Source organism: Pagrus pagrus (assembly GCF_965226575.1).
Source record: "Pagrus pagrus genome assembly, chromosome: 1".
In the NCBI taxonomy this organism is placed as follows: Eukaryota; Metazoa; Chordata; class Actinopteri; order Spariformes; family Sparidae; genus Pagrus; species Pagrus pagrus.
The window spans coordinates 26,845,139-26,860,192 of record NC_140185.1 but is presented as its reverse complement, the minus strand read 5'-3'; the positions used below and the strand labels follow the sequence as shown (position 1 = coordinate 26,860,192).

General features: G+C 38.2%; 1 protein-coding gene across 3 annotated transcripts in view; it reads left to right on the top strand.

The window, feature by feature from the left end:
* LOC311273248 (CUB and sushi domain-containing protein 1-like) overlaps positions 1 to 15,054 on the top strand; it is a 396,934-nt gene that overhangs the window by 346,031 nt on the left and 35,849 nt on the right. For all 3 annotated transcript variants that reach the window (XM_084380198.1, XM_084380197.1, XM_084380199.1), the window contains 10 exons: positions 335 to 448; positions 1,545 to 1,661; positions 1,954 to 2,025; positions 3,244 to 3,390; positions 7,692 to 7,880; positions 8,498 to 8,683; positions 9,575 to 9,772; positions 11,239 to 11,412; positions 13,916 to 14,089; positions 14,371 to 14,544. In XM_084380198.1, the coding sequence (XP_084236324.1) occupies positions 335 to 448; positions 1,545 to 1,661; positions 1,954 to 2,025; positions 3,244 to 3,390; positions 7,692 to 7,880; positions 8,498 to 8,683; positions 9,575 to 9,772; positions 11,239 to 11,412; positions 13,916 to 14,089; positions 14,371 to 14,544 (1,545 nt within the window). The remainder of the gene's footprint in view (positions 1 to 334; positions 449 to 1,544; positions 1,662 to 1,953; positions 2,026 to 3,243; positions 3,391 to 7,691; positions 7,881 to 8,497; positions 8,684 to 9,574; positions 9,773 to 11,238; positions 11,413 to 13,915; positions 14,090 to 14,370; positions 14,545 to 15,054) is intronic.

Here is a 15,054-nt window from a genome sequence, read left to right as displayed (position 1 = left end):
TTTTTCAATTCAAGTCTTTCTTTATACATTAATCGCATTACATTGAGAGAGTTAAAGGTTGCTGTAATTGTTTCCTCTGTTCGTAGAAGCTGTAAAGAAATCCCATCCACAGCTCGAGGCAACAGTGTACAATTTTAGATAATATTTCTAAAATCACAGTTATTTTAGAGCAAAATATCCTGGTTATGTAAATATTAATATAGAGTTTACAATCTGATCCTAATTTTGAATATGATTAAATGATGATGGGATTTTTACTTGTACAGTCATTGAGGCAAGAAACAATTGTTAAATGTCTATTACTTCATAAAGGTTTTTTATTTCCCGGCGTTAGGTGATATCGTGAAGTACCGCTGTTTACCTGGATACACACTGGTTGGAAAGGCAGAGCTTATGTGTAGACTCAATTCCCATTTGCTTTTTGAGGCCCCGCCCCCAACATGTCAAGGTAAGGCCACACTGAGTCCAACTCCCGAACCATACACAAAATACACTATATGTGCATGTTTATGTGAAAATCAGATGGTGATGCTTTATCCGAATTGTTTGAATCGATAGTTAAGTTGTGTTGTTTAAATATTTTGCAGCGAAGAAATCTGAATAAATTCTTTCTCACAACTAAGATTGTCAAAATCATACTGTAAGGGGGCGCCCATTAGTTCAGTTGGTAGAGCGGGCGTCCCCTGTGCAGAGGCCTTGTCCTCGCTGCAGCAGCCCAGGGTTCGAGTCGGACCTGTGGCCCTTTGCTGCGTGTGAAAAACCTGTGAACCAATTCCACTTTGCCATTTTTTGTGGCATTTCTCCATTTTGAATAGTTCAAGCAGTTCATTGTGGCAGGCACATGACTTTTAAGTCTAAAGAGACCTCAGGAAGGAGGCACTTCATATTTTCAGTCAGCAACATTAAAACATAATTGAAGTGCTGGTAGCAGCTCCTGGTATTTCTATGAGACAACTGATTTGAATATCTCTTTTGAGAGTTTTTTTTTTCTCTGCTGCAGCTGAGTGTTGAAGAGATGCTCAGCCTTCAACATCGTGTGGGATGAACAGAGTGTCCTTTCCATTATAAAGCAGGAGAAAAAGAAGCCAGCACTCTTATGAGAGGACATGCAACCAAAGTGCTCCCCCACAAACCTTAGAGTTCAGCTTGTTTTGTGTGAAATCCTATTGCATACTAGTCATCACACAGAAAAGGGGGAGAGGCATCTAGTGACTCACTTTTTGCTATAGGCTATTAAATAGGCAGAGAACATGGGCATGCAGTCCTTACGTGCACCTCTATACGAACCCCAATATGACTCCTAAACATCTAGATGAAGCACTTGCCAATGCAAACTTGTATTAAACTTAAAGGTGTGGGGAGTTTTTGCATGTTTGTTCTGAAAAAGAACTGATAATGGAAGTGGGCAGATAGAGAAGAACCGAGGGATGGATAGAAAGAATGCAAATTCAGAATTGCTAGAAATTAGAAACATGCAAAAGAAAGCCTGTAAAAGTTTTCACTGTTATGTTTATCTGACTGGCTTTTGTCTACTACCCCTCCAGCCCAGTGCCCAGCCAATGAGGAGCGATCTTCGTCATCAGGAGTGATACTAAGTCCCGGGTTTCCTAGCAACTACCCCAACAGCCAGACATGCTCCTGGCTGCTACACATGGTTCCAGGTACAGAGTGTGTCAAGAGGGTGCAACCAGTATGTGTAGGGTTATGTGTAGGTCAGCAAAATAGTAGTGTGTGTGTGTGTGTGTGTGTGTGCATTTATATTTGCATAAAGTGTGTGTGTTTGTTTTATACTGTTAGAGACTGTCTACAGTGTATGCTAATGCAAGTATATGTCTCTGTTAAATATGCATAAATGTTTCTGAATATTTCCCTGCGTGTGTGTGTGGTACTGTATACAATATTACATATTGCAGCTTTTCAGGACAGAGTTTATATGATATTCTCGTTTCCCAGGTTACACCATCAATATATATGTAGAGATGTTTCACAGCGAGAAACAGTTTGATGAACTCGAGATTTTTGACGGTATGTAAAGCTCTTCCTCCTCTATTTTTGCTCTACTTACACCTAGACACACGCACAAACACACAGTCACTCACATGCACACACAAACACAAACTCACACGCAGCCTTAATTCATGTTTGTAGCAAGAGAAGTAGCACAACTGTTAATAAGATGCACAACACTTAAATCTTATTTGTGGTGTTCCCCTCCAGGAGTTTCAAAAAGTAGGTTGAGTAACAGTAAACTGTGAAAGTGTGCAGATCAGAATGTGCATGTGTGGGATTTAACTTCTTCCTGTGTCTTTATTTATTTATTTATTTATTTATGTATTTATTTTTATTTACATTGTATATTAAGAACGTTGTATAACTTTATGTAACTTTATTGGGCAAATTTGCCAAGTGACAATTGACAGTGTTCTTTGTAAATCATCACAGTATGTCTGTTGACAGTGGCCGCAGATTAAAACAGCAAACATCATAACAAGCCAACAAAACACACAAGTGGGATCTTACTTGCTTTTGAAATATGTGATTTGCATTGAAATATACATGCAGGAATGAGTATATATGATACTACTTCTATTTGTATCCCACTCAGCTCTTTGTATTTGTATTTATGTTGCTTGGTGTGAAGCAGACTGTAGCTGTCTTTGATGTTGCAGACAGTGATGGTATCGTAACGGTGTAGTAGCGGTCTTTTTACAAAATATAAATAAAACTCAATAGATATATCTTGAAAAGTTCATGTACTATACAAGACCAAACTTACCAACCACTGCTTTGTTCAAACAGACATTAGCGCAGGTGGGGGTTTATAGTCTATAAACCTGAGATGGAGCCAAGCAATATGCTTTAGTCAGAGTGGATGCACAACATGGAATTTGGGGATACTTAGCAATTTAATGACGCTGTCACCCTCATGTGCTGCATGTCTCGGAATCAATAAAACACATTCTGACTGCAGCATATTGTTCATCTCCATCTCTGGTTAGACTAATATTCATCTGGGAGATTGTTAGATTACTGGGATGTCTGAAATCACTGATACACACACATATAAAGGAAGTAATATTTGTCTAATTATATCCCTGTGATGACCTACCTCTTCCCCCCAACACACATGCAGACCACAAAACGAAATTACATTTTGTACACGCATGCGATTATAAGAACAAAAAACTAAACACTATTCTCTACACGCAGCAGTTCTTAAGTCTTGTTCATTTGTTTCTCTAGGGTCCTCAGGACAGAGCCCATTGCTTGTCGCTCTAAGTGGTAACCACTCATCTCAGCTGAACTTCACATCTAAAACAAATCAGCTTTATCTACGGTGGTCCACCGACCACGCAACCAACAAGAGAGGATTCAAGATACGATACTCAGGTATGCACATATTGTTATTAGAAGAGAAGTATCAGCAAAATCAAACACCAGCTACAATATTGAGCTCTGATACATGTGTCTCATTAATGCTCAGTGTAATTGGTTGTGAAATGTAAATATGCATGTCAGGGCGGAAAGCTTCAGCTTTCACTTTGCCTTCACACACAGAACATTTACCCATCCTGCTATGCTAATGTTGGCTGAAGTGATTTGTCTACGGGCATGGGTAACCAGCCCCAACGCCTTTCATATCATGAAAATCCATGCGCCCCATATATGCAGGCTGAGTCCTCAGCAGCTTCGATTCCAACCTGTGGTTCCACCTTTGCTGCATGTCTTCCCCTTTCCCTCTCTCCCTTTTCCTGTCATAATCTTTTAGCTGCCCTATTGAATTACGGGCTAAAAAGCCCAAAAATTAATCTTTAAAATTAGAGGGGGGGAAAGAAAAAAGGACGTACAGCAGGTACTTAAACCGTGGTCATTAAGAGAACAATTCTAATTGGAAACGTTCTTTTTAATGCGTCAGCCTAATTAAGAGAATTAGTAAATCCAATTTGTTAATTTGACAATTTGCTTCCGATTGAGTGTATTATCTCTGCAGGATCTTGCCAACACTGTAGTGTTCTGACCATTAGCGTAGTTCGATTTGGAGTCGGGAGGTTTTTCGGCTGCCCTTTAATCATGGGTTTTAACTTGTGAAGAATTTGTTGGAGATGACCACCAATCTCAGTCATAGAAAATACAATTTACACTGACACTGATCCTGTTTGGGCTTGAGAGGAGTGAGTCACAAAGTCAGTCTCCTGGCTCTCTGTACTGAAAAAAATCATGTGATGTATTTTAGTTTGTGGGTTATATGAGCACAGTGGCCTGAAGTAATAGTATTGTATTCTCCCTATGGTGTTGTAAACAGAGAACAGAACTTTATAGCAGAGATTTTTCACTTACTATACACTTGGCATACACTTTAAATGCTCTGTTGTGCTTTATATTGAAGCACATCTTACATATAGAACAGTATGTGTATGTAGTGTAAGTTTATGAATTGCTTATAACATGACTCTTCTCTGAAGGGCTTTTTGAGGTTTAAGACTCGATTTTAGTATCAAGGTATATATTAAGATTGGAATGTAAGGAACGTGTTTGAAAATCACGGCCCTCACAGGTATAGTAAGAAGTAAGAATGTGTTTGTGTGTTTGAGTCTGTGTTGCTAACAGCTTGTGCTGTCACGATCACAGCCTTGGTGCCATTCTTCATTGTATCATGTCCATACAGTCACTGCCTTTTGAAAAGCAGCAACAGCCTCATCACCTGTGTATGTGCTTAATGGTGATTCTCTCTGTCTCGGTGCCTCTACTGTATGTATGCTTAAATGTGTGGGAGGCACATGGGTCAGGCTGTAAATACGCAAGTTCATAAGTTCTATCTAGGTATCGGCATATCAGTGATATGTTTCTTAGATTATTTTTACAGCCTGTGTGAGAACTAAGATTTATTTTATTTTATGTTTCCTAAGACAAACAGTTCAGGTTTTGTATTGGTCAGCTAAAGCTATATGAAATAGAGTCAAAGCCAGAATAAACAAGTTTGTCGGCATCTCAAAAATATGTTGTTGGGGTAGCTGTCAGCATAATTATAAAGATAGGCATTTATTTGATACTTTAATAAGCTAGAATGCATTTTCTATTCGAGTATTTTAGGGCCATGGAAATTTCTTGAAGCAAGTCAATGAAGCAGCCCATCGAGCCAGTGGGACCAGTCACTGTAGTGTAGCCTATGCACATACAATGTAGATGTAAGGTTGGCCCAAGCTGCCATTTATCTGCTCTTTGCTTGGGAGAGAGCAGGATTCAGATTTGGGTTAAAAGTGCATTACTGTAGGGCAGGGAGCAGTGTGGAAAACAGGGCTTGAGACTAAAGGCGTCCCTTCATCCCGGGGGCAACATGAAAATCTGGGTGAACAGAGATCTTCCCCAGGATGCCTTCAGGACGTACTAGGACACATTAGTATGTATAACTATCTCTTTGCAAGTGAAAAACTGAACTGAACGCTGACTACCATGTCACCTCATGTTGTCACTATAGTAACCTCTCTCTCCACACTTGTTACAGTCACTGGCTGGCTTCTCAGCGCAAGACTCATTAAAAATATGTTGCATTAAAATCCGAAGACATAGTTTACTTTGCCGACATTGCATTGATCTTTTTCCCCCTTAAAATGCTACATTGTGAACAACAAATTTGTGTTGAAATTAGCGCTAGGAGAGCTAGTTTGCTGTTGGCGATCCCTGTGGTCGCTAAGGTAGCTAACAGTTAATGGAGCTAATAGCTAATGGAGCAGAGAGCTAAACACACAGCAGGACTGAAGAGTTTCTGTTCAGATGAACATTAGTGGTAAACTGCAGTTTAATGTGACAACACAACAAGTTTACAGTAAGCCTAAGTAGATGTACCAAACTACATCTACTTAGTACTAGAGTACAGTTTTCAGTAAAAGTACTGTGAATGCTAATACTTTAACACACACATAGATTTTAATAATACAGTTAAGAAGCAACATTTGATTTTGGGACAGTTAAAATTATTTTTCGGGACGGTTTGAAGCCCTGTTGGAAATGTTAGTTGGGATGACTGTTGGATTGCTAAGCGAGCAATGGCCTTCAAATGAAATGACCCGAACAAGCCAGTGGGGCCAGCAGGTGTTAGTAAGACAAGTGGAAGCAGAGGCAGCTATAAGTTCAGTCAACCCACAGAGAGTATCTGCTCTTTGCCTGGGTGAGAGAGGCAGCTCAAAACCACGTTAGGTCAGGGTTATATAATCATGTAGGCTGTCAGAGGTGTCTCTAGGCTACTGATGGCACAGGCTGGTATAGACTGCAGGGACTGATGATCATTTAAAATTAATACTGGGCTTCCATAGAAATGTTTATCCATTTTTTTTACAATTATCTGTGCACTGATGACTGAATGTTATAATCTCTGTGCGTAACCAGAGCAACAACACTAATGGTGTGTGGCATTTTAATAATAGAAATGGACCTTCTGTTTTATTAAGAGTGAGTATACCAAACCATCACCAGATTATCTGGGTAAATGGCTGTGATATAAGCACAATAATATACTGTAAGGTGTCCCAATATAGTTTGGCCTCATTCTTTGCCTCTGCATGATCCGTCATCCTGTACTGTAGCTGATGGACAGAGGCATTACTTAAATCTGTCATTGTGTTTCCCAGTGTAGCACATTGCAAAAGACATGTAATTTTATATCACAGAAAAGAACCTTCATAATATATTTCTGATATTTTCTACAACACTTCTCTCTTCAACTATTCTCCCAAAATGTCAGGTTTTATTCGAAGGTAATTTAAGATTTTTCAGTGTTTCCTGTAGACAGGAAGGAAAGTAATTTCCACCCAGATAGTACCAATAAAATTGCCAGTGCAATGCAGTATTAAGCAACAACTGATCCTCTCATATCGAGGCCCAATGATAAAATATAATCCAAGAGGAGTTCATGTTCAGTAGTACGGAATAAAGATTTGGGTCTCCATCTAGAATATTTTTGCTACCACAGAATTGTAGTGTTAGATAGAAGTGCTGTAATAAGATATAAAATTAGTGGCTCAGTTAGATTTATTTTAGAGCAGATAGAGTGTGCAAAAGAGATGGCACATAACTCATTGGTGAGAGGGAGACATAAGATAATTCTTGACAAAAAAAAGGTTTTTATAGATGAAAATGAAAATTACACAGTGACTCTGCTGTCCTGACTGGAGTGAGAAAGTCATTCCTGAAATGTTAAGCCAAAAGGGAGAAGAGCCAAGACCAGGTGGAGCAATGACCACATCGGACAGAGAAGGGAGAGCCAAGTGGCCCATTGTGGCGTGTTCTGCTGGATGTTTAGATTGTTCTCCATGCTCTAGTGGTTAAGCTTTTACCCTCAGGCCCAGGAAGAATACAACATCTCATTATTTGGAAAGGTTTCAGAATAAGAACTTTATTTACTGCCAATAATCTCTCTGTGTTTGTAACTCGTTCACAGCTGTCAGGTGGGACGTTGATGATAGTTGATATGTCTCTTATCAAAAATGCCTGGTAATGGAAACATCAGTGCTGTTATGTTACCAGACTCACCTTTTTCCACTGAAAATCTATGGAGCTAACCTTTTGTTGTCCATCCTGCCAATTATTTTCAGCAATGAAAATGAATTAGAATGGACTGGTAGTTGGTAGAGTTCTTCCTTCCTTTTTTATTAAATCTTGCTCCTCTGTTTCTCGTTGTCTCTCTGCCTGTCAAGCTGCCTACTGTAGCATTAATGACCCTCCACTGAATGGGGGCGTGGTCAACCGAACCAAGCTCCGTCCAGGTAGCAGACTTCAGTTCTATTGTAACCGTGGTTTCCGCCTGGTAGGCTCAAGCAATGCCACCTGCAGGCTCCATCCAAATGGGCTTTTCCAGTGGGACGCATCAACACCTTTTTGTCAAGGTAAAACGTTCTACATCATTTAGTCACTGCTTCACAGCCTTTTTTTCTAATGTCCCCCCACAGCTATGTCAAATCAACTAAAGTGCCCCTTCACCGACAATGGCCATCATGTCTTAATGTTCGTTTGGATTGATTTGAAACTGGATATTATAGTTTTTCATACAGTTGAACTGTAAATGTTCAGTTCAGGCATTATTCAAACTGTTTCTGATACTGATTCTGATTCTGATACAGTTTATTTCAACCATTTATCCCCTACTTTTAGCTTTTTCACTTTATAATGCCTTTAGATAACTATTGTAACTGTTTATCCATTACTTTGAGTTCACAATTACAACCATTTATCATTACTTTTAGCTCTCTATTTTATCATTTACAGACATAGCTTTCAAAAGTTATAGATAGTAAAGTATAAAATAATAATTCGCTCCCATTTAGTCTTTACTTTTAGCTAAATTTATCAACCATACAAATTAGTTGAGCTTCTGTACAGTAACCCTTGGCAACAGCACAAGTACCACTGGTTAGGAATCACTAAGTGATAAAGAGAAAAGTTTAAGTTTACGAAGGATTCCTCTACAACAACAACAACAACTTCTCTTTTCGTTATGTGGCAGCTATCTCATGTGGAATCCCACAGTCACCGGGCAATGGCAGCTTCCATGCTAACCAGTACACTGTTGGTAGCCAGGTCACTTACCACTGTAAGCACGGTTATCACCTCGATCCCGGTGTTCCAATGACAGCCGTGTGTTTGGAGGATGGCGGCTGGAGTAATGTTGCCACAGCTCCCAGATGTCTACGTAAGTATTTCTTTTCACTAGGATTTAGGGGAAGTCATGAAAGGCTGAATTGAGAATCTTAACTCAAGGTCCACTAACTAGCTATTTTCCAGAGATTTTTACTGTATGTTGCAGTCTTCTTCAGTGGAAAGAGGAAGACCAAATCTAATAGGTTGATCTTGAATCACAATATGAGTTTATCAAACTATTGTTCCCTAAATCAAAAGTAAAATTTTGTTTTCAAAGAGTATGACTGATACTGAACACAAACAAACAAGTATCATTATCAGTATCAGTATATCAGTGTGAAAAACTTGTATTATTGCAAATTGTCACATGCTGTCAGCGTGTAATACAATAGCCTGGATAATATAACGTTTAAAAAATGTCTTTTACGTATTAAATCAAAATGTACATCAAGTGTTAAACAGCATAGTGGAGTATTATTTATTAGAACGCTACTTAGTTGATGATAATATTCATGGTATGTGGTAGAATTCTAATATACAGACATTAGAAATATGGTTAATCTATACATTTTAATTTCTGTATTAAGTTTCTCTATTTAAAACATGAAATGAAATAAAATTTTAAAACAGGATGTTTTTTAAGGCATATACTCACCACAAATCACCAGATTAACTTTCTTGCACTGTGAAATTTTACCATGTGGTCTTCGTAGGTGTCTAATGCTTTAGAGTAATGGCTTTGATTTCTGATGACTTTACTTGTATGTAAGATTCTACATTTTCAGCATCTATAATTTATAGATTTTAGATCATAGAGATTCGTGTTTTAATTAGTGATGGCATGTATGTAAACTGAAACAATATGGTGGTAAATAGTTAATAATTAAGGACACAAATGAAGTATGAACCTTGGTTGAACGTTTTGTTTAAAATTATTTTCCAGCAATCCACTGCCCAAGCGTTGAGGGCACCCTCTCAGATCACATGACCTACCGCCTGCTCTACGGTAGGTTGGGAGAGTTTGGCTCTATGGTGATGCTTGAATGCTCGACAGGACACTATTTGGGCGTGGGGCATCGGACTCTTCGCTGCCTTGCCAATGGGACGTGGGAGGGGTCAGACGACCCAGCTACATGCAAGAGTAAGTGTTAACACAAACATGAACACCTTCATGACTCTCCTTTGCAAAATATATCTCAACTGCTACTGTCAAATTTATTATTGACCCCTTCCCCTCTGAACAAGCTAATAAAAACTCCACTATGATCTTATATTTTGTGTGCTTGTTTACCATCCTCTTTTCTCAGGGTGACGTAAAACTTTATATACTGTATGAGACTACGCACACTTATATATATATTTATAATCCTCATATCTAGGATTTTATACTATGAGATTTCTTTACAACTGAGTTGATACACATATCTATCTATACTCCTTTGTACTCTAGACTGCACAAATCATTTTCTTCTTTTTATGTGATGTCAGCTTTTGCAACCAACAACTTTTATGTATGTGGAAGAGACACCATTAAGTATATAAACCAAGGGATAGAAAAAGAGGTCTCATGCACACATAAACACACACGCAGACACATACACACCGGCATGAGAAGGGAATGTATGCAAGCAAAAAGACTATCAAAAGGATACAACTGCATTGCACTTAAAGCCACAACCTGGACAAAGCAAAACAGCTGGAAAAGTCATTGAAGGTTTTTCCTGAAAGAGTTGGCTTCTTTTGTGCCAAGAGAGCATGTGCTTTTCAATGTGTTTGATTGAAGGCATGGCCATGTACAATACTGGTTGAAAGGGAGTTACATTTCTATGTGATAGTGTGTTTATCTATTCCCATTAGTAACCATAGGTATCTTAACCATTGCATATTGTCTAGGCACTGTGATAGCTATTATGACAGAATTCAGCCTGTTCTTCCTAAAAGTGGAGGCAATAGAGGATGATTGCTTTTTCAAATAGAGGGTTACTATGCAGTATGCCTTTGCTGCTTATTTCATAAAGTGAAGTTGGAAGAGAGCATTGTGACTTTGAAAACTTTCCAGTGGACTACAGAATCTCTTAGCGTTGCATAATGTATGACATGCCAATAAAAAAGTGAAATGTGTACACTTCAAAAGTTAAAAAAAAAGAAAAATGTATTAAATTATTGAAGTTGATCTTACATTAGAACAGTTTTCAAAGTTTATTTTGCTACATTTTCAATTTATGCCTTCATTTTTTTATGATCCAGTATTTTAGTTGACTGGCCTAACACTGCAGCAGCTCTGAGGGATTAGGCAATGTAACAGAAGTGTCTATTCTTCAAGTTGCTCAGTGGTTTGAGAACAGTGTCTCCGAGGACATTAGTGCAAAAGCGATCTTACATGTTCTGACCTAAATCTAATTCAGCCAGGTGTGGTATTGGAAAACTTAATTTACAGTGTTTAAATTCAGGATGACAGCTTACGAAGACTTGCCAATATAACTCGCTTCATATCTAGATTTTTTAAAACACAGTCAATAGTACTAGTTGCCCTTTAATATTATGTAATATATTATTTCCAGTGTCGTTCTGATGACATGGTCTTAACATCTGCGTTTTATTTTGTAGTCATCTCCTGTGGTGAGCTTCCATCTCCACCCTTTGGGACCAAACTTGGGACGCTGACCACATTTGGAGCTACTGCAATCTTTATGTGTAACCATGGTTACACGCTGGTGGGGTCACATGTCAGAGAGTGTGGTGCTGATGGACTGTGGAGTGGTGCGGAGACCAGGTGTCTAGGTAAGGTCCTTTTGATGTGATAAGATATACATTGTGTTGTGATCCGTCCAAGGCCAGTTTGGTGTAATGATGAACAACATGGTCAATGATGAAAGTGCGTTCAACAGGTTTAATGGTGTGAATCATTGAAAACAGAAGAAACGGCACACTTATTGAAATTAAAGGACTCATCTTGCATGCCATATCTCTTGTATCATTCTGGTATATTTCTGTATGAAATTCTATCTGATTTGTACCTGGTATCATCAGTCAGACTGGCTGTACTTTCAGTAGTAGTATAATAAAGCATCCAATGCAGAATATAAAGAAGCAAACAGTATAATGTGATATGAAAATCTTCCTCTTTTTCTGCCGTGAGCAGTGGTATCACTATATCTTGTACAACTACTGTCAAGGGGCTAAACTGTGTGTAGACTTTAATGGGAATGTGTAATAATTTTATACCTGTGCTTTATTAATACATGGGGTTGCTACAGGTGTCTAGGTAAGGTCCTTGGAAATAAGACCAGCAATAAGTAAGATAAACTGTGCACATGCCTCAGTGACTCAAATGATCTACTACTGAGACATTTTATTACTTAATACATTAAAGGCTTGATTTAGACCTTCAGTAGGCACTGACCAGAAATGATTAATCCTGATTTTACATGCACACTCTACTCCAGTGATTCAGCCTTGGAGTTACATGCCTGAATAAAATGCTCATTTTATGTGATGAGTGTATAAATCAAGGCGTGTCCACCTTCACATTATTATTCTGTAATATAGATGCTAACAAGGGTAAAAGGCAAAGTACACTTAATTCACAGATTAAAAAAAACCTTAGTAATCACTCTAAATGCAATATGTTGTATATCTATAGAATATCTATAGATTACACAATATTTTTTATATTGTGTAATCTTATTAGAGCCCAACGTTACTGGATTTTTGGGGCTGATGCTGATACAGATGTTAGGGAATTAAAAATGCTCATATCGATCGGCCACTATTCATTTTTTTATTAAATATATACATGGTTATCAAACATATGTAATGGAGCCAGGTTACTTTACAGTTTAACAAAAGATTTTATGGTCTAAAATGACATCAGTGCCCTGAAACAATAAAATTCACTGGCAAGTTAATAATAATAAGTTATCTACATTATATAACATATCCAGCGTAAGAGATATATCTGTGATAGGGACTAAAGAATATAAGAGAATACACTATGAGAAAAATAAAATATAAACGTGTATTTTATAATAATCACAATAACCATTAAAATGTGTTTTTTGTGTGTTTAGATACCAGTTATTTCTATTCAACCTAAAGTGACCAAACGTAAGATGTTTCTAATTAAACTATGTGAAGTTCCTTCTCAAGAGGCATTTTCATCTTTGTATTAAGTCCATCGTTCTAATTTTGAGTTTTAAATGCCACCAAAAGAAAAATGTTAAGTGCTCCTATTAGTCTCAAATGTTTTCTAATAAATAGTCAGTCAGTCAATAACTTTCACACTGGAGCACTTGTGCTAATGTTCCACAATCATCTCTATACCCAAAATCTGATTTTATAGATTTTTTTTATATATATAATTTATTGAAGAAATGTTTCTCTTGAAAGGAAGCAAAAATATGTTCCTCACAATTTAGAAAGGCTTCAGTGTTGGTGTGTAGTTTTTCACACAATCCTCTGTGTATTCAGGAGGCACAATTATTGATGCCACAATAAATCCCAATTTGCTTTAGAGGAACCCTCAGACATGTGCACTGCTATGAACATTTTTGGTATTAATATTCATATTCTATGTGGTGTGTTCGAGCACTATTATAAAATAGCACTTCTTGGATATTGATTTTGAGTAGATGGTGTAGAAAAGTGTAGAAATATCTGCATTTCATCCGCAGTAATCCCAAATGAGTTCTGCAAAAAGAGTCAAAGTCCTAGATGCCTTTTTTTGCAGCATTAATCATTTGAGAGAGTTTAGGAAAAAACGATACTAAATGCCAAATAGATCAAAAAGTACCAGGCCCTTAGTCATTGAGTTCATGAGGCACGGAAACATGAAGCGAGGGATTGACTGTGAAATGCGGGTGATTAGTCTTTTAACAGCTGAAATAGTATTGAATACAATTCAATGATTCTCCACACCTAAGCTCTCAAGATGTGTCCTGCAATTTACGTGCTTGAGTTTTAAGAAATCATGAAAGGACGTGGTACTTCAAGGCCACTTAGAGAACGCAGACAGATCGTTTAAAATGTTCTGATTTTAACAGACCATTAGAGCATCTGTAATTGCTGCATGGTTAGGACTGCAGTCACAGAGCAGTGCTGTCTTTGAGCATTGATTTGTAGATGCACAGATGATGCCACACTTCAGACATTCAGATGTTTTAGTATTGAGACAGCTCCTAAAATCGTCTGGCAGTCTAATTGTTGGGACAATAAAAAAGAGTAGATGTTTTTAAAGTTGTTTTTCATTAGACTGCATTAATCTCTATATTTATGTCTCTTCTAGCTGGCCACTGTGACTCTCCAGATCCTATAGTCAATGGCCACATTAGTGGAGATGGCTCCAGTTACCGTGACACAGTGGTGTACCAGTGCATGTTAGGATATCGGCTAATCGGCACATCAGTCAGAATCTGTCAGCAAGACCACCGGTGGTCTGGAACAACACCCGTCTGCGTCCGTAAGTGCTTTATGAAACCAAAACCACTGTAGTTCATCTGCATTGTATGATGATTTATTGTTCTTTCATTTAATGTGAAAAGCTGAAAAGATTTTCCTATATTAAGTAGATCCATTATGCACAAGAGTCGTAAAGGAAATCACACATTTTTCAGGGTTTAAATTGTTATTTCAATGACTATCTCTGCAGCCTCTACTTGGAAAAATATCACAAACACAATGCTGCACATAACACTCTTTCCACAACTCATTTTCTCACCATACCTCTCTCTACTCCCTCAGCTATTACTTGTGGTCACCCCGGCAACCCAGCCAACGGGCGGACCAATGGCAGCGAGTTCAACCTCAATGATGTTGTCAACTTCACCTGTAACAGAGGTCACGTCCTCAGTGGAAACGCTCGTGCTCAGTGCCGACTCAACGGGCAGTGGAGCAGCCCCCTACCTGTCTGCAAAGGTCACAAATATGAGTATTAACACAGACGTATAGCCCCGTACATCCCTTTAAATGCCTCAATCGGGTTTTCAGATTAGAGTCCAGAGGAGCAATATGTTTTTTTCTCCCTTTCACCCCTGGTATATATGGTATATATAAAAACAAGAAAAAGTAGTTGTATCATCGCAGTGGATGAATGTAATGGAGTTTTCCAGTACCTGAACCTTTCAGATTCTAGCAGCTGGTGAGTAAAATATCATCATAAACAAATTGAGTGATGACCACGATGACTTAAATAAGACGCAGGCTGTACAGCACAAAGGATTTTCCATTAAAGTTATGCATATTAGATAGTCAGCATGTATTCAGTATTTGTTGGCCCGATTTGCTTCAAGCTACAGTATGTCAACTGGAACATTTTTGGCTAAATCGGCTGCCAGCAGACTGTAAAATTGAGAACTGAATAATCGTAGCGTAAACACATACTTAACATAGAGCTGTATTTAGCCACAATCAGTGTGGTGCGTGCGT